We start from the raw sequence: 22,655 nt of genomic DNA, 5'->3' as shown, positions 1-22,655 counted from the left end.
AAGCTGCGCTTCAGTCATTAAAGACTCAACCCAATGAAACCGGATGCGCAACAAAACAAACGGAAAAAAGTTTTCTGATGCAGCAGAACGTGTTGACTTTGTCACGCGGCTGAATGCGCGATGGAGAACCACACACACACTGAGTCAGTCCTGTGTGTGTGTGTGTGTGTGTGTGTGTGTGTGTGTGTGTGTGTGTGTGTGTGTGTGTGTGTGTGTGTGTGTGTGTGTGTGTGTGTGTGTGTGTGTGTGTGTGTGTGTGTGTGTACGTAACTCCAGCCTTGCCTTTAACAAGCCGGACTTCAGGAGCTCGGTCAGTCCTGCTCGCGCGCACCGCAGCGCGCACATCTGCATCCAGACTCTCTGCAGCCTCGAGCCTCCGACATTTCAGCGAGACGTTTCCACGAGAAGGATTATTCTACCAGTGTGTGAGCGGGATTATTCTACCAGTGTGTGAGCGGGATTATTCTACCAGTGTGTGAGCGGGATTATTCTACCTGAGTGTGAGCAGGATTATTCTACCAGTGTGTGAGCAGGATTATTCTACCAGTGTGTGAGCAGGATTATTCTACCAGTGTGTGAGCAGGATTATTTCCATCAGTGTCCAGCAGCCGAAGAGACGTCGCGTGGATCCGCGCCGCGTCCTCAGGGTCCACATTTCTGTTTCAGTTGTTTTTTATCCTCAAGATCATCGGAACCAAACGAGAGAACGTGAGTGTCTTCTTGTTTCACAGCGAGCTGATGTCAGAGTCTATTGTCTCTTTATTCTCTACTTTGTTCTCTACTCTTTAAGGCGCCAGCTACCGAGCTTTAACCTTCTGACGTCACTCATTAAGATTCTAACTTCTGTGAATTAAGTGCGCGCTATTTTACCTCATTTAAAGAGTTTATTTTAGCGCACCAGCATCGGTCAGGATTCGTCTTGTTCGCGGTGCTTTCGGCTCCTCGGTGTCCTCTGGTCTGGACATGGCACGTTAGAAATAAGAGAAGAAGAGTTTTACTACTTTAATACTCTAATACTCGTTCCTAATAATTAACACGCGATACAAAACGTAGTTCCAGGTAAAGCGCACCGTGGTCAAGGTGCCATGTCAGCCTTGCTCTGATTGGCTGGTAAATATTTATCATGTTAACATGTAGGAACCTTTCTGTGAATCTTTTCCTTCTCTGCTTCTTTTATGTCCTATATTTTAATACTTTTTAGTGATTTTGTTTCAACTGTTTCAAATCATTGAGACAAAGTTAAATTATTGATAAAATTTATCTGAGTTACATTTGATTCAGGATTTTTAAAAAAAAGTAAAGGAAAATATTTAATGAACAACAAAACCACTTTCTTTGAGAAACGTCTGATCCCATATTGTTCATGTTGGTTGACACTGAGGGACTTCTGGATATAAAGACATGGATGTTAAACGTTGAAAAATGATATTAATGACTTTTCCTCTATCGATCGCTATTTGAGTTTGATAATCAAACAATCTAACTGAGCGCCGTCCGTCTCCTGCAGGATGAACAGAGACCGCTGGCGGGTGTACAAGAGGGGGAGTGTCATGCTGGTTCTGGCCATGGTGGCGCTGACCGTGGTCCAGAGAGGGATCCTCAGCATCGGGGGTCCCTTCCAGCTGGAGCGGCAGGCTCGCACGGGCGCCTCCGAGGGAGCGCAGCCCGGCGCCGCTCGGGCCGACGCGGCGCCCTCGTACCCGGGGATGAACGGCTTCTGGAAGGCCGTCAAACGGCAGCCGGCGCCGAGAGCCAGGACCAACGCGCCGCGGCCCAAGACCACCGAGCAACGCCGGCCCAGGACCTGGGACGTGGCCGACTCCAACTGCACCGCCAACCTCAACTTGTCCAGCCAGGACTGGTTCGCCAGCCTGGAGGACAACTTCAAGCAGTTCATGCTTTACCGACACTGCCGCTACTTTCCCATGATCCTCAACCACCCGGAGAAGTGCTCCGGGGAGGTGTATTTGCTCACGGTAATCAAATCTGTGGCCACCCAGCATGACCGCAGGGAGGTCATCCGGAAAACCTGGGGCCGAGAGCAGGAGGTCCACGGCAAGAAAGTGAAGACCCTCTTCCTTCTCGGGAAGCCGTCCAGCGCGGCGGAGGCAGTGCACCACCAGAAGCTGGTGGAGTACGAGGACTACATCTACAGGGACATCCTGCAGTGGGACTTCCTGGACAGCTTTTTCAACCTCACGCTGAAGGAGACGCACTTCCTCAAGTGGTTCCACACTTACTGCCCCGCCGTGCGCTTCGTCTTCAAGGGGGACGACGACGTCTTCGTCAGCGTGGAGAACATCTTTGAGTATCTGGAGAGCACCAGCGACGCCACCGACCTGTTCGTGGGGGACGTGATGGTCAAGGCCCGGCCCATCCGTAAGAAGGAGAGCAAATACTACATCCCCCAGGCGCTATACAATAAGACGCTGTACCCTCCGTATGCAGGTGGGGGGGGCTTCCTGATGGACGGGCCCCTGGCGAGGAGGCTCCACTGGGCGGCAGACACCCTGGAGCTCTACCCCATCGATGACGTCTTCCTGGGCATGTGCCTGGAGGTGCTGCAGGTCTCCCCCATAAAACACAACGCCTTTAAGACGTTTGGCTTGGTGAGGAATAAGAACAGCAAATTGAACAGAGAACCTTGTTTCTTCAAGAGCATGATCGTGGTGCACAAGCTGCTCCCGTCGGACCTCATGCACATGTGGAATCTGGTCAACAGCGATCTCGTCTGCTCGCAGAAAGTGGAGATCCTATAGCTCGACGGGAGCGCCGGGTCCGGACGGCGGCGCCACGCTGAGCTGCAGCTCCAGAGTCCCGGTGGACTGACGCTCCTTCGTGGGGGGAGGGGCCACGGACAATGCGAACGGACTGGTTCTGTGCAGGAGTGCCACTTTTGGAAGAGTTTTTTGTTTTCCAGAAAAGTCAAGTAAATTATTCAGAGGTTGTAGGATTGTGTATCTAAATGGGCTTTTTGAACGCGTCACACTGTCAGCGCGCAGATGCAGAGACGACAACCTGAGTTGTTGCATCAACACGATGAGGAGGACAGTTACTTGTTCTCACTTACAGGCTTTTTATTCTTTGACTTAATGTTCGTAAAGGTCTGATCACAGACACACAAACAACACCTTTCATTCTCTCTCCTTCTGGTCGGAGACGGCATCAGCTGCCGTCCAACCGCCAACGACAGGAACCCTTTAATGTGAATACTCTTCAGAAAGGTAGAAACATGACGATGAGGCCCAGAGGTCAACACAACCATGAGGATGTATTTGTAGCTTTGAGATCGGAGGTGAATACTGTTTGATTTAGTTTCATCGTGAAAGTAAACGGGCGGTTCCATCAGTCGGTGCGCTGCAGTCGAGGGTTCAGAAGCCGCTCGTGCTGCTGACACTTTGTGTTTCTACTTTGTGTGACGTAGTTTCACACGTTGCCTTCACGCCGCAGAGGCCTCAAGTCGAGTAAGAGAATGAAACACGTCTCTCTACCTCAGTGATGCCGGCCAAACAAATCCTCTGAGCTCATCGCTGCTCAGCTGTTGTTCCCTCCAGGACGCCGTCGCCTCCACATGCAATACACGGAAGAGAGATTTGAATGTCGTTGGTGTCGTAGAGGTCTTTGCACTTTGTTTTCTTTGGGGACTTCCGCCGCTCCGCGCTACTGGACTTCCTTTCTTTTTGTTGACGTGTTTGCGGTCAGTGGATTGAAATGTGCTGACTCACTTGACACGTGTTTGGTAGAGGGCTTTACGATGACACTGTGAACTAAAACTACTGCTGGTACGAGTCATGACATGTTAATTTAAGGCCTAATGAAAAGGGGGCCAATGTGGGACGGGGGTATTTAATATAAAGCGTCACGGGCATGTTAATGGGTTCATATGTAGCTGAGTGTTGTGGGTGTAGCGGGTTATGATTATGTCGAGGTGACGTAAATATATCAAAATCAAAAAGTACATCCAATGTCATTTGTAAATAAACATCTTGATTATGGACTGGACTGGTTTCTTTTGAGTTTGAGCATCGTGTGTTTTCTTGGCTTTGATGTTCGATGCTGATTACGCCAAACAGCCAAAAAGTAATAACAATATGTCCTGTCCTCCAGACAGCTGTTGTTATTTATTTCTAAGGTCCACTTGATATCTGTTTCATCATTTGCATAATCCCACCACTGAATCCTACTATAAAGTGTAAAATCACAGTCGGCGATCTGGTGTTCTGTAAATGCATCAGCGGCCATTTAATGTGCAGTTCTCATGATGTCTCACGCTCGAGTCAGTGAGCTGAGGAATGTTTCTCATTTCAGCCCAAGCTACGACATTTAGCCGCGCAAATGATGGGGCTCTTTGAAGAAAGTAGAGGGCCGGTGTGAAAGCCTGCAGCTCCTCGCAGCCGAGCGGCCGACATCAAGAGCTTCCTCCAATTAGTGTCAGTAAATAAGCAGCTCGTGGTCTGCAGGCAGCTCGCAGGGTGTGGCCTCACATTCTGTCACATAGCATCACCGCAGTGGCACATTTACACCAGAGGACAGCAGCGCTGGTTCATGAGTTCATTTGTTCAGCCAACAGTCAGGTTTCTAAAGGCTGCAACACGACGGAGTTCACCTGTTTATCTATCTATTGATCCATCCATCTATCTATTGATCCATCCATCCATCCATCTATCTAAATGTATATCTTTATATCTATCTTTCACTTTGGGAAGTGGGTGAGACTCATGCATACACACTCTCACTCACTCACACACACACACACACACACACATGAACATGTTTCATGAACATGATGAATAAAATCGATTTATCGGGAAGTTAACGAAGAAATTAAAATCAAACTTTGGTTTTAATGAGTTTTACTAAAAGTATCACTAAACTCACTGTGAACTGACCATTTTCAATCTGCCACGAGTTCAATCCAATTTAAAATGAAAGTACAAGTTGGTTTCTCCTCACAAAGGCAGCGTTGCTTTGAAGAATTCACTTCCACCAGTAAATGACATGACACCCGAAATTTCACACACTTATGTCGCCCTGTATCTTTCCCCAGCGCCCAGAGAAACAGAGGAAATTGAACCAATTGGCTTCCAGCTGCTAATAAAACAAGTACTCAAGTCCTCACTGTGCTGCTTCTTCCCTTTAATCGGAGTAATTTAACCATCTTTGTGACGTTTGCCCTCAAGAGAAACGTGAACGATGTGGCCGACTACAGCAGCGAATGAAGGCTGCAACAATGGAGCTGATTCAAGTGAATCTGCAGTAAAAAACTAAGTTCATCCAGACAGATTACTTACATTACCAAGAAGTCCGTCTAAAGATATGTTGTTTTTTTAACAATAAAGCTATGACACTGGTTTAAAATCACCAATGAAAGATGTAAATGTGACTTCCTCAAATTATTCAACCCATATTAGTCAAAACTGAGACGCCATCCTTGCTGGTGGCCTTATGCAAATAATATGAATGGAGAAGCATCGCTGTGAGCGTCAGACTGCACGTTGTTCAGGGTCCAGTCTCAGCTCCCAGTGGTGCACACTGGTGATAACAGTAAACTAGATCAACTGTTTGTATTTCCAGTCAGCTGGTGCAGTCGGTCCCCGACTCCCCCACGTCACGCTGGAAGAGGCCGGCGACCGCGTCGTACATGTGTGCTATAGGACACCGTGTGCTCGACAAAGATCCATTGTGAGGGGCTCTGGCTGCACGGCCCCTTTTAAAGAGGGTCCTGTTGAGATCAGCTGCTAACAAACGAGAAAGCATCGCCCTCCGTCCGCTCTCCTCCTCCCAGCGCCCTGCGGACTGAGCACCAAAGCTTTATTTAAAAAAGAATGATGCACGTGGTTTGAAATTTAGTAGCTCAAAAGAAAGTAACATTGCTGTCTACTTACTTCCTCACAGCGTCCTTTACAATGCTGAAAAGAAGAATTACTATTTCAACGTGCACAACGGCCGGCCTGCAGGGCAGAAACCATAAAGCGTTATGAAACTGAAAAACAGCCCTCAAACATGAAATGACAGATGGAAAGATAAAGCGCACAGGTCATGCTAGACAGCGGACATGACCTCTTTCACTGGTCAAGGCCGGTGGCAACAACTCTGTAAATGAAAGTATTCAGGCTGCCATCAGCAGAGACGCTGCTCAGGACCATTAATGAACAAAGAGCCTCGTTCAGCGGCGAGGACCCGGGATGACGGCATCTACTGTCTGCTGGTCTGACAGAGACACGCCAGCAGCTTCAAGTCCCACTGAGTCCTGTTACCTGTACACATTGCACATTATGAACACATGCATCTCCTTCACTAACTTGTCAGTGCATGAATAATATTGCTTAAATTTGCGATCCTCGTCTTAGCTGAAGGTCTATAGGAACAAACGTTTGCTTTACTTACTCCTGAGCATACCGGACCAGTAACACACACCAAAACCCTGAATTATAGAACTGAGTGTGAAAAATATGGCAGAGAAAAGAGTCCAGTCTCTAAAGCTTCTCAATTCCCAATCTAGGTCAAATTCATCTTCTAATTTAGCAGCTATGAGTTATCAGAATCTGCAGGAAGTCATTTTAAGTGCTCAATAACTTTGTTATGGAGAACGTTGCATTCACGATTAGTAGTTGAATTAGCAAAGACTCATTGCCATCACCAGCACATGAACAGTCAGTATGCAGCTTCATTTAAAGTCTGATTGTAGTGGTTTGACTTCTCTCCAAAGTCTACTTAGACACTGCCACCTAGTGGAGAAAGAGATCAGCTCAGCCACTTAAGATTAATGAATGAATCACAGCATCAACTGGGTGACAGTTCAGCCTCCATGGTTCCTTGTACGTGTATGTTGGACTCAATCAGTGGGATATGATTTAAATACCCTTTTATATAAAGCACATTAAATCTGTTCTACTCACATTTATATCAGCTGGATTAAACACTCCCATTATTCAGACCTGCAAACTCATGAGGGGTGAAAAACGTGACACCAGCGGGGTTATAACGTTAGCTAACGTATGTTAGCTAACGTTGTAAACCCGTTACAATCCCGCTGGTTAGCCGTTAGCTAACGTTATAACCCCGTTATAACCCTGCTGGTTAGCCGTTAGCTAACGTTACAACCCTGCTGGTCAGCCGTTAGCTAACGTTATAACTCCATTACAACCCCGCTGGCTAACGTATAACGTTAGCTAGCCAGCTTGACGCTGTAGAGAACGCTGATTGGCCAAGACTCGACACAAAGATGTTTTATTTGCGAAGATCACTCACTACATCCACTTTTCTCCGCGTCTCACTCCGATCTCAGAAACGCTGCCCGGCCAGATGCACCCCCCCCCTCCCTCCGGCTTTCTACGAGCCACGTGACGGCATGTTTTGATTTCAAAACGGCGGATTTCGCCGAAAGGTGACAAGTATGCAGGTATGATTATGTATTACCTTCAACAATGCAATACAATTTAACCGCACCACAAATCAGTCTTTAGAATTTGGAGTTGAATCAACAACTTGATACTTTAAGGTAGAATTTATTGCAGCGATGTTATGTTGCATTGCATTACAATATCCCTACTTTCATATTCACAATCACGTCCCTGCTGATCCGTTACAGTCCAATCCTTCAGATTGACACGGGGTGCAATGAGGACAGGCATTTAAAAATCACCACCTACAAGGTTTTATTCAATCACGTGAAAATCTTGAGATTCTCAGATGGGGAAAAACAAAAAAAATTAGTCAATGCACTACAAATATTTTATGTTACATAGACGAGGCCTTTCAGCCCCTGTGACTCGACACTGACTGTGCCCCACCAAATAAACATGACAGAACATCATTGCCATTTTCTTAACACCCAGCTCTTGAGCACTGACTCAAATCTGCTATCAAAATATGCTTTGCACATTACAGTAAAACTTGGCAACTAAAACAAAACTAAATGACAAAATAAAAAACATGGATACAAGTGAATCTTTTTTGTTTTTTTTACAAAAGGTAAAATGAAATCATACAAACTGTTTAAATTTACACAATGTATCTGACAAAGACAAGCGTATTTTTCACAGCAAACTTGTTTGCCAGACCCGTTCCATTTTACTCCTTCGGAAAAAACAAGTAAGCTAATGAGGGCGCGAGGCGCAGGTTTGCATTCAGGACATTCAGTACTCACACAAAGCTCTCGAGCTGAGAAGGTCAAAAGTACCATTCTGGCACACAAGGGTGGGGAAGGTTTGAGGGGTCTAAATAAAGGGCTAAAATGCCCGTTAACAATTAAATATATATCAATGACGCTTTCTGGAATGTCCAAAAGCTCTGAAAAGTGATGAAACCAGAGTCCATTCAAAAAAAGTAAAACAGACCAAGGAGTTAGTCATCGAACTTAGTTTTCTTTCCCTGGGGTTTGGCTCCGAATCCTCCACCACCTCTTCCACCTGGATCGAGAAGAAGAAAGGGGAAAATGAATGTACTGGCAACTCAATATATTCAGAATATTATGTGTGATCCAGTCAAAGAAAAAACATTTTAACATTAACAACAAATTGTATTTTACCTCCAAAGCTACCGCGCCCACGTCCTCCTCCACGAGGGCCTCCTCTTCCTCTTCCTCCGCCTCCACGACCACCGAAACCGCCTCCGAATCCGCCGCCTCCGAAACCTCCACGGCCTCCTCTGCCACGGCCGCCGAATCCTCCGCCGCCGCGTCCTCCGCCGCCACGGAAGCCGCCTTCGCCCTTGGGCTTGGCGTAGTCCAGGGTCACCTTCCTGCCGTCGATCTCGCCCTCCTCCATGGCCTCCTTGGCTGCCTTGCAGTCGTCCTCATTGTTGAAGTCCACAAAGCCAAAACTGCGAGGAAGATGAGGAAGAGGGCTTAGTTACACTTCACTAAAATGATCATATATGGTTCTTGTTGATAAAATTGCTAAACTTATTTAATATTCCACCAATAGCGACACTACACAATACTTTGGTCAACTCCCACTAAGGAAGCTGCCATTTTAAACTACTGCTCACGCGTGAGGGAATATTCACTATTTTACAAACTCACCCTTTTGATGACCCCGTCTCTCTATCTGTGACTATTCTGGCTGCTGCTGCGCCCTCGAACGCGTCCTTGAGTGTCTGATCGCTGGTGTCCTCAGAGAGACCCTTGACGAAGAGGGTTTTTGTTGGACCTGGTGGAAAAGAGGAAATCATTAAAACTATGGCTTCAATGGCACTTAAAGATTAATTCACCGCAATGATCCTAATCTGGACAAATAAACCCTCAAAAGATCAAAGCCTGACACGAAGACCAGTTAGAGGACTTTACTAAGAGCTTGAGTCTTTATTCAGTTCAGATGCACATGGAAATGTTTTGGCCTACCTGAGCTTCCTCTGCCGCCGTCTCTGTTGCTGTTCTGACTGTACTCCAGTCGGACCGACCGGCCATCGATCTCTGTGTTGTTGAGGTTTTCCAGAGCATCCTTTGCCTCGTCTGTGGTCTCAAACTCTACGAAAGCAAAACTAAGAACAGATGCATGACATTAGAAGGAGGAAAACAATACGACGTGTTGCAATGTGACAACAAACACAAAAACGTCAGCGCAATATATCCCGTCATTCTGCTTGTCGCACAACAGACATAAGCAACACCCATAGCCGAGGGTGAGCCTGTTCGGCCTGTACATTGACTTTGCTTCTCGTGCGAATCCATCCAAAATCATTGGTAAGATTAAGAGGAGCTCATGAGAAGGTCTAGCAGTCTGAGATTCATTGCTGAGCATTTCATGGATGAAAAATGACCTGATGGAAAATGTTCTTTGTTGGACACTTACCCTTTAGGTCTGCCATCTCTCTGGGGGATCCGAATAGAGACGGCCTTCTCAAACGTGGCCTGCAGAGCTTCCTCCGTGGCAGTGAAGGAGAGATTGTTCACCACCAGGGTTTTACTGGCTGGTCCGGTCACTACGGGGACAGAAGGAGAACAGAGATGAATACAACACTTTGATTCTGCTTTACTATGCTTTGTGACTAGAGCTGCATGGTCCAATGACAGCAAACTGGCTTTATAAGATGTCAAAGGCGTTTACCTGCTGACATGGACCCTTTCTGGCTCTTGTCTCCAACGTAGTCAACCATGATGGACCTCCCCTGTACATCTGATCCCTGAGCCTCCTCCAGCATCTTCTCTGCTTCAGCCTCAGTTTTGAACTCGATGTAGGCAATGCTGTGGAAAAAGATATGGAGCCGGTTTTAGTACATGGAAATAAAAGTTGGGACACTCCAGAGTCTTCAAAATGGCGACGCCTTTGTAACGTGTACAATTGATTTTTGCTATGAATGCAAGAATGTTACAGCGATTGAGGATAGAACCGGCAGACGATAACACACACCGGCACCGAAGACATAGCACTGCGTTTATTCTTCCTCCGTACATTTCACACACGAGTACAGACAACCACGCGTGTGCCAAGAAATGGAGGGTGTGTTGCAATGTACTTGTGTCTAATTGTAATTATGAAATTCTATGATTGTTTTCCTCTCAACATCATCCAGATTAACACAAAATGTCCATCACTTTTAGTAAACGCTGGCTTTTCTTACCCTCTGTTTGAGCCGTTCTGGCCTGGCGGTAACCTGACCTCAACGGCATCTTCAAAGACTTCCTTCAAGTCCTCGATTGTCGCAGAGAAAGGAAGGTTTTTCACAAACAGCGTCCGTGCATCTCTCTCTGTGGGAACAAACGGTAACGTCAGCATTGAGACCAGCTTCTTCTCAGAATTGATTTTTGCAATGAATGAAAGAATGTTACAGCGATTGAGGATAGAACCGGCAGACGATAACACACACCGGTACCGAAGACATAGCACTGCGTTTATTCTTCCTCCGTACATTTCACACACGAGTACAGACAACCACGTGTGTGCCAAGAAATGGAGGGTGTGAATAGACAGAATGTTGCTTTACCTTTCTTGCCGTCCTGTGCGCTGTCCTTGCTTCGGGCCCGGTCCAGCTTCACCTCCTGACCCATGACCTTCTTGCCGTTGAGCTCCATGGCCTTCTGCATGTCCTCCTCAGATGAAAATTCAACATAACCGAATTTCCTGAAGAAATTAAAACAAGGGTTAAAAAAAAGTATTTTGTAGCATCTACAGATCTTTGAGAATATCACTAAAGTTTGAAATATGTAAAAGTCTGCCAACATGCATTTACAATGACAACACCTTAGAATAGAAACTAGTGAATTTGACACTGACAAATGCTAGGCCCAAAATCAAAAACCACGAAACGAGAGTAGACGAGTACAGACAACCACGCGTGTGCCAAGAAATGGAGGGTGTGTTGCAGTGTACGTGTGTCATGGTAGTTTTCTAATGTCATTTATACATTTATATGATGAACTGGTGCACGGAGCTCTCGCGTTCAATGCATCGTTAGAAATGTCCATCAGCATTTGCTACAACCCATTAAACGTGTTTTCATTGATCGCTTACTTTGATCCACCCAACCGAACCTCAGCAACCTCGAGGCTGTTCTTGGAGAAGAATTTTTTCAGGGCTTCTTTGATTTCGTCGAAGTCTTTGCTGGAGTTCAAGTTTCCAACAAATAGACAGAAGCCTGGTAAACCAGAAAGAAAAACCCCAGTTTCATATTTTGTGTAGCAATCAGTTGCAAAGTGAAGGGGATATTACACATCAGTGCAACTACTTTGCTAAACGATGGAAAATGTTAAAAGTTAATTGATGCGCAATGCATAATTCTTACCGTCTCCTTCTGCCTTGGCTTTCTTTGCAGCAGGTGACTCTTTCTTGCTCTCTGCCTTCCTCTTTCCAGATGTTACCGGGACGTCTGGAAAAAGAAGGGTTGGAAAATCTTGAATTCAGACGTCAAATTATGTTAAACTGTAGTCAGTCTGTTCGACTTAATCAAGATGTTACACTTTTCATGGTGTATTCCACTTTTTAAAAATCAAGTTTCACCAAAACTCACCTTCTTCCTCGTCGTCATCTTCATCATCGTCGTCGTCATCCTCCTCATCGTCATCATCCTCCTCCTCATCGTCCTCCTCAGATTCTTCCTTGGCCTTGACCATGCCTGCTTTCTTTGCCTTTGCTGGAGCGGGAGTGGTGTCCATCTCTTCCTCCTCAGAGTCTGGAGAAGCAGAAGCATCATGGAGTTATTATCGGTGTCAATGTGACTGAATTCAAACCTACTGACCACCGGACAACATCAGATTCATAATAAGGTGACATCACACAAAATCAGCATTAAGTCCCTTGTTGTTCATCATATATTCTCCCATGACAGCAGCACACAAGTCAGGAATGTCACAATGACTTTATGTCTCAATGATTAAGATAATCTCAAAAGGAAAGGATTGTTTTACCATCTTCATCTTCGTCAGACTCCTCTTTGGCAGCCTTTGCAGCTTTTTTGGCAGCTGGCTTGGCGGCCTTCTTAGGTGGGGGGGCCTCTTCCTCCGAATCGTCTTCCTCAGAGGACTCCTTTGCAGGTTTACCCTTCACTGGTTTGGCAGCAGGTTTAGCTGCTTTCTTAGGTGGTGGCACCTCTTCTTCAGACTCATCTAGACGAACACACAAAGTTGAGTGCATTGTAAATAATTAAAATCACAAACAGTTTTTTGTACACAGATGTCAGACTCATATTGATGCATTACACATGCAATATGATAAATACAAGACCCAATCAAAAACAAGAATGTTACAGCGATTGAGGATAGAACCGGCAGACGATAACACACACCGGTACCGAAGACATAGCACTGCATTTATTCTTCCTCCGTACATTTCACACACGCGTACTGGACAACCACGTGTGTGCCAAGAAATGGAGGGTGAGTTACAATTTACTTGTAAGTAGCATAAATGCTAACGTAAGAAAGGTAATTATTACGTGATTTCAAATGAATGTAATAACTGTTTTACAATGAACACAAACAGTACATACCATCTTCATCATCATCCTCATCTGACTCCTCTGCAGGCGCTGCCTTGGCTGGTGCTGGTTTACCCTTTGCTGGGGTCTTTTTTGGGGGGGCTTCATCTTCTGACTCCTCCTCTGTTAATTCACAAAGTATAACAGTTAGTTACCTTAACAAATCTGCCTTTACATCACCATTTTTTGGAATATGTGTCTCAAAACTGCTCATCTTGAATATGGGTGCATATGTTTTTTTGCAGCTCATACAGACAGCTTCTAAGAATGATTGTGCTATACAACCAAAGATCAGCTACTCAATGGAGTTTTTTTTTAAACGCGGACATCAAATGAATGTGTGCTTTGTGATGCTTACCAGAATCGTCATCATCCTCTTCACTTTCTGCTTTTTTGGCAGCAGCACCATTTTTAACTGGGGCAGCTTTTGCTGGTGTGGCTTTCTTTCCCACTTTAGGGGGTGGAGTCTGGAATAAACAAAAACACATGAAATCTACATTTTTACTTGCATTACTTTATTGAATACGAATAAGTACCCATATTATGGAATTATACCTCTTCTTCCTCACTGCTTTCTTCTTCACTAGATTCCTCCTCCACTTCTTTGGGGGGTGGAGGGGCTTTTTTCTTCTGAGTTGCCTGCTTGGTTGCTGCCTGGAAGAGGGGAAAAAAATAAAAATATATATACAATTGATTGCATTCATCACATTTTGCTTCTGTGGAAAATTCAGCCTCATGCTTCCCTGTGCATCCGGTCTCCGTGTGCTGGGTGACGCCATTATAGTGCCAAAGTTGACGCCAAAACGAATTTAATCCCCGTGCCAATAATGTTTGTGGGTCAAGACACGAACCACGTTTAGTGATCGCCACATGTCTCGGCGGTAATGTGGTTCACTCGGTTTTAGTTTCTCACCTCGTGGTGTCACACGGAGCAGGCGCACAACCCACGTGGAGCCCAGGAGGGCGGGCTGCTAGCTAGCTAGCTAACTAGCATGCACGTAGGCTAGTTTGCCTTTAGGCTCTAAACGCATGCATAGCAGAAAAGGATAAAAACTGCTGCATGAGGACTGACAATACAATTAAAAAAAGTTATGCCCAAGAAAGCATGGTAAACCACACGGCGATCATTAGGCCAACAAGTCGACAGAAAAATTCGCTTTGCAGGACTATTAAAACAGCACACGATTGCTAATTCACCACAAGCTAGCTGGCCTAGTGAATACATTTTAGATCTTACAATATTTTTTGGGGGCAGATGTTTATATTAGTTTAACACTGTACGACCTCACGTGCAATGCTTAATCTGAGCCTCTTTAAAAAGCCATGCTTACAAATCGAGCGCGCGCATGTATGCCATCTTGACTCGCTACCCGCTAGCAGGCAAGGCCAGAAAACCAACAGCCAGGTAGAAACATGGCGGATCTCGAACAAGAGGGAATGTTGTAAACGCTTTCAATTGCACCGTGCCTTTTCACACACTAAATATTGCTTTCATTGACGGTGTAATTCACGGACAGAAATAAATTACGGTGAGACATTTCCCCCCGGTGTCCCTTCCGTTTTTCACACAAACGCAGCAACTTATTCGCGAAGGCCTCATGCGCTAACAACACAGCTTCCCATCACAAACAGAAAAGCTGTAAAGACAGTAAAATGGATGCCATGTGGTCTTACCTTTGCTAGTTTCACCATGGTGCCGATGTGCGTTTCGATGAAACACAAAGAACTGGACGTTTGGGAACAAGTAACGAAAGATCTTAACGCAGACACGTGGCTCAGCCTACTCGGTGGGACATTGGGCAGGAAAGACTGAGAAGTCGACGCCGCGCTCGTTACTCTCCTGCTCTGCGCGTTCACTGCGACGGCTCACGTGACTTTTTCCGCCAATCAAGCGGTGGAGAATTTGCATCGTGCCCGCGCATCGCTAATACGGACATGCGTTAACGTCCCCGTGCAGAGGTAAACCACGTTTTCATGAATACATACGTCAACGACCTTAATAAACACGTGGTAATGTGTTCGTTGATTCAGCATCTGTACAGCAATGCTGTACAGAAGACCATAGGTATATGTCACGCTGAATTGAACTGGGTAGTTTAAAGGTATATCTATTTTAAATTTAAATGTTTAGAGAAATAAATTGTCCACAATTTTGATGAAATATATTATTCCATATTGTCATTGATTTATACCACTGTGTTTACTTTCAATGTGTGTTTAAGTTCATTAATATGCTGTTATTCCAATGTTTGAGAACATTAAATACATGTACACATACTGGCTGTGAAGGGAAGGAAGTATTGTATTGACCCTTTAAAAGAGCACTGTCTCTTTAAGAGAAGTTAGGAAGCCATGCAGGCTGAAGACACAACACATGTGCTTGTGTTTAACCGTGGGATGTGTTATAAATACAAGTTGCAAACTTAAGAAAGACGTGTTTGTGGACAGTTGGTTTTAAGGGTGCAACAACTGCATACGGGTGCACGTGTTGTATGATCGCCATAGACCGCGTGGACCACAGAGAACAGAGCATGTGTATCCCATGCAGCTGTTTATGTGAACCACGTGGTAGGAGCCAGTTGCCATCACTGATCAACCACATGGAGCACGCCATGCGGAACACCAGTTGCATGGAGCAATAAAAGACAACTTCATTTACTCGAATAACTTTAGGCTGCTTTACCAATACCTACTACTTTACTTTAGTACTTTGATGTTATCCTGCTGTGTGTAGCAGATCTATAGCATGCTGTAAAGGCTTGCTTCTTTTAACAGGAGTTGAATTGTTTACTACATTGATTTGCCATACAGTTACCAGTTGCTTTGCAGATTAATACTCATAAAGTAGCGTGCATTGTTAAAGGTTAGCCTAAACTACGTAAGTGTATAAAGTAGGTTATTAGTCATCAATGATATCTGTCTTTACATTAATGCATCATGAATTGAAAAAGCCTCTAAAATGTGTGTTCGGAGTATTTCCACTTTTGCTAGTTTAAGTACATTTTGTAAATAATAAAAAAACAAGGTTATAAGAAGTGCAATTCAAATGCAGGGATATTAATTTGTGGTGTTAAGGCTTTTACTCCAGCAAAAGATCCTTATCATAATTCAGAAATAGAATCTAAGGTAACACATGTTGATCTACAGCAAGATTACTGGTCCAAGCCTTTATACGCCTCGTTGACAAAACCCCATAAAGTCTATTTAGTCGCATCTCACCACTGGAATTTGTTAATGTATCCCTCAATCTTCCTCAGCAGATGGAGTTTGCCAAGTTATCATGGAATTGAATATGTTCAAATTTCTATTTGACCTCTTAAAATACTTTTCATTGTGAGTACATGGGCTTCAATGTAAATATTGAAAGTTCACTCTTGGCCATGGCAGATTAAACAACTTCTCACCACAAGATCCATAACTGTGTGTGTGTGTGTGTGTGTGTGTGTGTGTGTGTGTGTGTGTGTGTGTGTGTGTGTGTGTGTGTCTGTGTCTGTGTGTGTGTGCGCTACACAATGTAGCCTACAGCGTCTGAGACTCCACTAATTCCCAGGGGACAACAGCACATTTGAGTAATTAACCCTCAACACCACACAGAGGCAGCATTGCATCTCCCATCACTTATATCACAGCGCAGCGGTAAAGAAATCCTCCATTCCAGCTTCATGCCTCACAAGATACACCCATCATTGCATTAGTGAGGGGATGTACAACTCCTTTGTTTTGTTTTATTTGGTCATTCATTAGTTTTATTCTCTTAGTTTTTTTTGTTTTTTTTACAAAAAATACATTGAGCTCTTGATTTTTTTGCACACTTTTTTGGAGGGAAATTCACCACTAAAGTCATCTTTTTATAGTTTCTAGACATTTTTACTTTGACAAAACACTCAACAATGATCACTTGATCACAATGATCCCAGATGATGACTCTGGTGATTATCATCACAAGCTTTAGCAAACCTTACAAACTGTCTGTCACCTCATCTGTCTAACAACATGCATACAGTACATGGCTCTGACGCCTTTCAGACATGTGTATTCTGTGTTATCTTCTGTTCTTGCTGCAGGTTCCATGCTCTGTATTATAATGTAGTGACATGGTTACCACTCAACCAGTCAATGAGATCACACCTCAGGTTGAAGTGAGTGCTGCTTCATGTTTTTCAGTATTTACCTACTGATAAGGTTGACTTTGTATACTTGAATCTTTTTGAATTGCTCTTTGTAAAATGTATTTTGAGTTTGTGGATGGAAGCTGCTTCTCAAGACAAACTTTTTTAATGAGTGGACGGTCCAATAAGTTCAGCATGTAGCTGCTGTGGGTTTAATATTACCGTCACTGTAGTTAGAGCTATGAGATATGACAGAAGAGCAACAAGAGGTCCAGTTGGACACAAAGCTATAGGCCGCCTGGAAACCATGCATTTTATTATGATAGATTAAGTAAGTGTGATAAGCGTTTCTGAAAACTATTTGAATGTACGTACAAGATAACCATCGACACGTTCAGAGGAGTGTGCAGGCTTTGTAACCCTGACCTGGTTGTATAGCTCACATTTTAAGACAGGAAACCACCGTAGCTCTCACTTGTCATGAAGAACAACTCTGTGAAACACATTTAACACCAGCGCTGGACTCCTTCAGCGCCTACAGATATGTCCGTTCTGGCTCTCAACTCCCTTCTGGGTGATTATGCCCCGAGACTGTGGAACAACCTGTCTCACGAGCTCCGGCTCGCTAATTCATTATCACGTTTTCCTCATAAACACACTTTTATGGACTTGCCTTTAAATGTTTCCATCTTGTTCTCTCGGGTTGCTTGTTTGTTTCTTTGAATGTCTCATATATTTTGCTATTTTCTGGATGCTTTAGTGAGTTTTTTTCATGCCTTTCCCTTTGGAAAAATCTGCTTTAAGATACATGCCATATATAGAGAGATAGGTATGATTACTATCATCATAAAACCTAAAGCTGTGAAAGGTTTTCTTCCAGGTTCCAAGAGTTACTGCAACAACATCTGAAAATGTACAGCTTTAATAATCTCTTCATGTCTTCTGCCCCGAAATAAAAATATGTTGTTCTTCATATTGCATGCTGCACGTTAGAGGGGACGTCGTGAACATGTCTGCTTTTCATGCTTTGGCCCATGGATTTGGGAATTGAACCTTTTTTCTACTGGTGATCCTCGTTTGAAGATGCAAAGGAAAGATAGTTATATTTCCATTTTCTTTTGTAATATTTGTTTGCAGTTGTTTCCTCAGCTCAAGCAGACATCTCCAACACGCTGCAAAGCGCTCAGAACATGTTCAGTAACTATAATTCACCGACTTTGTGGGAACATAAAAACCCGAGAGGATGCATGTAAGTGCACATGGAATGTTCTTTTTATCATCTTTGAAAACATTTACAACTATTTGAGACAAAAGAAAAAAGTTACAAACAGAATTGACCTGCAGTTTGCATCCATTTTCAAAATGTTACATAAATAAAACTCATATTTATAAATATCTCTTTTTTTATAAACATATAAATAGTTTTTAAAACATAAATACATTTATGCAGGGGAAGATGAAGTACATGAATGTACAGCAGCAGCAGCAACAATATACAGCTTTGCGGTTTGTAGTGTTTACACTCTTGTCCGCCGTCTTGTAGTATGCATCAGTCGACCATTTGTATAGTATACACATATGTATATATGTATATATACCTGCATATATATATATATATATATATATATATATATATATATATATATATATATATATATATATATATATATATATATATATATATCAATTCATATGAGGGTTTGTAGCATCGTCGTCTCAGTCTTTGTTTATGCTGGTCTTGTTGACTTTCGTACCGAAAATCTGTCACATGGTGAGTTTTCCTTCTTTTCTCCTCAGGTGAGAACAAACTGAACTTTTGTTTTCCAACCCATCGTCCATAGATCTAGAGGAAGAGAGCAAACAGAAGAAGTAGGTTTAGACCGAGCCATTGATTTAGTTCATTCATTTTCAGCCAATTTAAAGCGCTTATCGGTGTATCATCAAGAGAAGAATCATCATGAGAAGCTTCTCAACAGTCTCTGAATGTTCCTTCAGTTCCAGACTTAAAGGTGTGAGATTGGAGATTGAGAGCGTTTTGATTGCCTCTCAACACACATCTAACCCAGACTTCCACATTAACAATACACAGGTAGAGTGTCAGTTGATGAAACACACACACACGCTCCCTGAAGTTAGTCACACACACACTCCCCATGAGGATTTCCCAGTAAGTCACAACCACAAGAAAACGCCTGAAGCCTCAGGACTAATTGTGCGTCACCTCACTTCCTCTTTCATCACCGTGCCCCCCCCTCCCCCTCCTCCTTTGTTGTTTTTGTTAGAATCACGTCAGTACAGTGAGCGGGTTTCCCAGAAAGATCCTGTTCACTGCGGGGTGCCGAGTGTCTGCATCCTCTCCTCCCTCCTCCTCTGTTTCTCACTCTGCTACTCTGATATACTTGTTTTCCTATGAAACAGATGGGATCATTTATGATGATGTGCATGAACACAAAAGTGAGCTGTCTCAATACCAACTGGATTGTTTCCCATACATCAGCTGACATCAGTTTAAGGGGCTTTCCTGCTGTCTTCAGGGGGTTCCTGGCCAGGGAGGGAACCCTGCTGAGAGGTCGAGCTTTGCTGATATCAGAAGTTTGAGGCGTCATGTTCTGTTTTTTACACAATGAAAAGTCCACCAGGCAGCGGTTGACCTACACTGTGTTGTGTTTAATATCATTTCTTACATCAAGCTGACCTCTGGGCAAGACTGCATTCATCCATCACTCTCTGTATGCTAGAAGCACTCTGTGCTCAACTGGCCTCACCGAGGACGCAGAGCGCACGCTGTGCTGAGACAACCGCCAAGGAAATCTGATTTGAACTTCTTTTCTATGTTTGTTCTGTCTTTTTTTCTTTCTTTCTTGTTTCCTCCCTTCCTTGCTTCATTTCTCCCTTTGCTCTGTCATTCTGCAACTTAACTCCAGAGCCATTAAGGAGCTTTGATGAAACAGAAAACATCTCGTCTGTCACCAAAACAGAGTCAAAAGAGAAAATAACTGAAAGGCTTTCCTGCTTTCTCTCCTCATCTGTTCCATTAGTTCTTCCTCGTGTCTTTTCATCCTGTTGCAACATCATTCCATAAACTGGACCCTTGACTAGAATTCATTGATTGCTTTTCTGCCCCCCTCATACATACATCACCCTTTGTCCTCGTTGTTCTGTTTATTTACGCCATCAGGTGCAAAGAAGCTGAGCGTGAGGAAGGTGGCTTGAAGACAACTCACCATGACAGCGCGCCTCCATCCCTAGCAGCCCATGCCGCTGATGGTTCCTATCCTGTCCATCTTGTGGCCGAAGCAGCCACTCCGCGACGTGGAACCCCCTTTCTTGTTCCCTGATTTGTGTCTCCTCGGTGCAGGTTGGTCGTTGAGGAGACGAGCCCACATCCCTCTGGCCCGGGTGTCCATGCGTAAATCTCGCAGTAACCGTATCCGGGAGCGCACAGCGTCCAGCCGCCTCTCCCTCTCCTCCGACTCCAGAAACTCCGCCAGCTCCTCGCCCAGCAAACTTCTAAGAGACTGAAACACAGATTGAGAAAATAAATAAACTGCGTCTCCTTCAGTCAAATACCTTGTGCGCAGAGATATTATTGTGCTGATATGAAAACGCACGCGCGGCGCCTCTTTGATCAGAGCAACTGTTTGAAACCTCAAGTTGGTGTTGAAGCTCCTTCAAACGCCGTGTGCTTTGGCCAAGAGGGACAATGTCATAATGTTTGATATTTTAACTTTATTAACTGTGTTGGACAGGAACTGTCCAATCAAAAAGCAAGTTAATATGTTTAATATGCTAAAGTTATTCAATTCAAAGGACGCCGTCATAGTTAGTTTGGCGCTCGGATTCTGCTCCTTCATCTCCACTAAGGTGACACTTCAGAGCTGTCTGCGTCCTTCCTTGAGGACTTGTGGGTCAGGTGCCTGCAGCTCCTCGGGTCTAAACTAACTTACAGAATATTCCACATGGTGCGATCTAACGAAAACTTTATTTCAAAAGCCAATGCACGGTTTTATTCTGAAGGATAAGATGTGGAATGGTGATTTTTTTCAGTGCAAAAACGTGTCGGTGTTTGTAGTTCTCTATCAAAGAAACATAAACTAATAATTCTAAGTAGATGATGAATATATGAACCGTTTAAACGAGCTTCTCATGTTGCCTATAACACATTTAACTTTAATAAGAGTTTTGGTTTCTTTCTTATTTGCAGTTCTTGTCAAATCGCTTCATTGGTGCTTAATGACAAATGGAGCAAAAGATGTGAGATGAATTCATCTCAAACATCCTGTCTCTTTATGAAATAAAGTGATACAAAACCGATTTGCTATGATATTTTAGATTCAGAGTGTGGGAAAAAAAGCCTTCCCTGAATTTCTAAACATGACTTCAATTATGAAATATGATGCGTAAAACAACAGTCCTGCGCGTCTGGACCACAGAGCAGCTGAAGAGCTCCCACCATGGCTGATAGCATGAAGCAAATGCCCTTCAGTTCAGCAGTACGACCAGAAGTGACGTGTTCTTACCTTCTGTTGCGTCTGAGATAAAGGTTTGGCCCCCATCCTCACTGGGAGCAGGGCGACCATAAGTCCACACGCCACCAGGTAGGACAAGTTCATGTTGCCCAGTCTTGTTTTCTTTAGGGTTCCGCTGCGCTGAAGTTGAGAAAGAGAGACGGTAACAGCAGCCAATCAGCTCCTAAACATGAGAGGCTTCAGTCTGTCCTTTACTCCAAAGCTCCTCAAGTGCTTCTCTAACTCTGTGTGTTGGTCCTCAGCCTTTATAGCCAGCCCGCGGTGATGTCATGATGAACCTGCGTAATGGTCCTCCTTCCTCGCCAACTCCCTGTTTTCTCTACCTGCCTCTCAGCGCGTCATGCCAGGGCTTAATTAGCCTAAATGATAAAAGCTCCAGTCATCGGTGCTTTGGAGGAAATGAGATCGGCTTTGAGCTTCACGATGTCTGTTTCTTCTTCACTTTCAGACCTCTGGCTGAGATGCCGCGACTGAAATTGAAGGTAGTTTCAAAGACTGCGCGTAAAGAAGTGAAGAGCGACTTTGGCAGAAGAATAAGTCATCAGGTGCCAGCCGACCGGTCATATATTCTACTGTGAGAGTGAGAATGACATATCTTCTTTGCAAGATCATTAAAATTATGCCAAGGGAATAAAATAACACATTTTTATTTATGTCTTGAGTTCCGGTGAATTATAGCATCAAGTGTCACGTTTGAAGACTTTCTTAAACATATCTTGAACAAATGAAATGACATTTCAAATGAAACGAGGTGTGTTTGTCTCAGTTGAGCCCCATTTATTTATTATAAGGACAACTTTGTGATGAAAACATCTGTGCAGGTTATGGAAAGTTGATCCACCACAGTGGAGCATCCACAGTTCAATGGATCTGATGGCTCGTACGACACAAATGATTCACATTAGAAGGAGCCTCATTATTAAGGAATTACCAATATGTCTTGATCGCAATGACGTCATGCGCAAAGCCGTTATGTGATTGGTTGATTTGTTTGGTGGATCTTGCAGATGTCTGAGATCCATTCAGACCTGTCGCACTGCAGCAGGTTCTCTCAGTGGAACCACACACACACACACACACACACACACACACACACACACAC

At 44.1% G+C, this 22,655-nt stretch overlaps 3 protein-coding genes, 1 long non-coding RNA gene and 4 other non-coding genes across 8 annotated transcripts; 1 reads left to right on the top strand and 7 right to left on the bottom strand.

Moving 5' to 3' along the window:
• Window positions 1-512: 512 nt before the first annotated feature.
• On the top strand, window positions 513-3,950 carry b3gnt7 (UDP-GlcNAc:betaGal beta-1,3-N-acetylglucosaminyltransferase 7). The gene is made up of 2 exons (XM_068589863.1): window positions 513-708; window positions 1,508-3,950. Exon 2 carries the CDS (start codon window positions 1,509-1,511, stop codon window positions 2,757-2,759), a length of 1,251 nt encoding a protein of 416 aa, XP_068445964.1. The 5' UTR covers window positions 513-708; window position 1,508; the 3' UTR covers window positions 2,760-3,950.
• A 972-nt stretch (window positions 3,951-4,922) lies between these two features.
• On the bottom strand, window positions 4,923-7,208 carry LOC137793389 (uncharacterized). Its single transcript, XR_011078217.1, has 3 exons — window positions 6,900-7,208; window positions 5,886-5,951; window positions 4,923-5,796 (listed from the first exon to the last, which is right to left on the bottom strand). It is a non-coding gene; the product is annotated as an uncharacterized lncRNA (long non-coding RNA).
• Window positions 7,209-7,633: 425 nt separating this feature from the next.
• ncl (nucleolin) lies at window positions 7,634-14,749 on the bottom strand. The gene is made up of 16 exons (XM_068589487.1): window positions 14,590-14,749; window positions 13,471-13,569; window positions 13,274-13,382; window positions 12,928-13,038; window positions 12,347-12,544; window positions 11,950-12,111; window positions 11,725-11,808; window positions 11,454-11,577; window positions 10,927-11,063; window positions 10,564-10,690; window positions 10,050-10,186; window positions 9,795-9,924; window positions 9,344-9,483; window positions 9,026-9,152; window positions 8,531-8,823; window positions 7,634-8,411 (listed from the first exon to the last, which is right to left on the bottom strand). Exons 1-16 carry the CDS (start codon window positions 14,605-14,607, stop codon window positions 8,347-8,349), a joined length of 2,061 nt encoding a protein of 686 aa, XP_068445588.1. The 5' UTR covers window positions 14,608-14,749; the 3' UTR covers window positions 7,634-8,346.
• On the bottom strand, window positions 9,584-9,714 carry LOC137793804 (small nucleolar RNA SNORA75). The gene has a single exon (XR_011078240.1). It is a non-coding gene; the product is annotated as a small nucleolar RNA SNORA75 (small nucleolar RNA).
• On the bottom strand, window positions 10,306-10,442 carry LOC137793806 (small nucleolar RNA SNORA57). The gene has a single exon (XR_011078242.1). It is a non-coding gene; the product is annotated as a small nucleolar RNA SNORA57 (small nucleolar RNA).
• Window positions 10,763-10,899, bottom strand: LOC137793807 (small nucleolar RNA SNORA57). Its single transcript, XR_011078243.1, has one exon. It is a non-coding gene; the product is annotated as a small nucleolar RNA SNORA57 (small nucleolar RNA).
• Window positions 12,677-12,814, bottom strand: LOC137793805 (small nucleolar RNA SNORA57). Its single transcript, XR_011078241.1, has one exon. It is a non-coding gene; the product is annotated as a small nucleolar RNA SNORA57 (small nucleolar RNA).
• Window positions 14,750-18,720: 3,971 nt separating the features above from the next.
• nppc (natriuretic peptide C) lies at window positions 18,721-21,757 on the bottom strand. The gene is made up of 3 exons (XM_068589966.1): window positions 21,545-21,757; window positions 20,249-20,542; window positions 18,721-18,867 (listed from the first exon to the last, which is right to left on the bottom strand). Exons 1-2 carry the CDS (start codon window positions 21,635-21,637, stop codon window positions 20,270-20,272), a joined length of 366 nt encoding a protein of 121 aa, XP_068446067.1. The 5' UTR covers window positions 21,638-21,757; the 3' UTR covers window positions 18,721-18,867; window positions 20,249-20,269.
• Between the last annotated feature and the right edge of the window lie 898 nt (window positions 21,758-22,655).

The sequence above is a fragment of the Clinocottus analis genome, unplaced genomic scaffold (genome assembly GCF_023055335.1).
Source record: "Clinocottus analis isolate CAN_PGR_092001 unplaced genomic scaffold, fCliAna1.0.p SCAF_23, whole genome shotgun sequence".
NCBI lineage: Eukaryota > Metazoa > Chordata > Actinopteri > Perciformes > Cottidae > Clinocottus > Clinocottus analis.
This window is presented reverse-complemented; position numbering and strand designations above follow the sequence as displayed.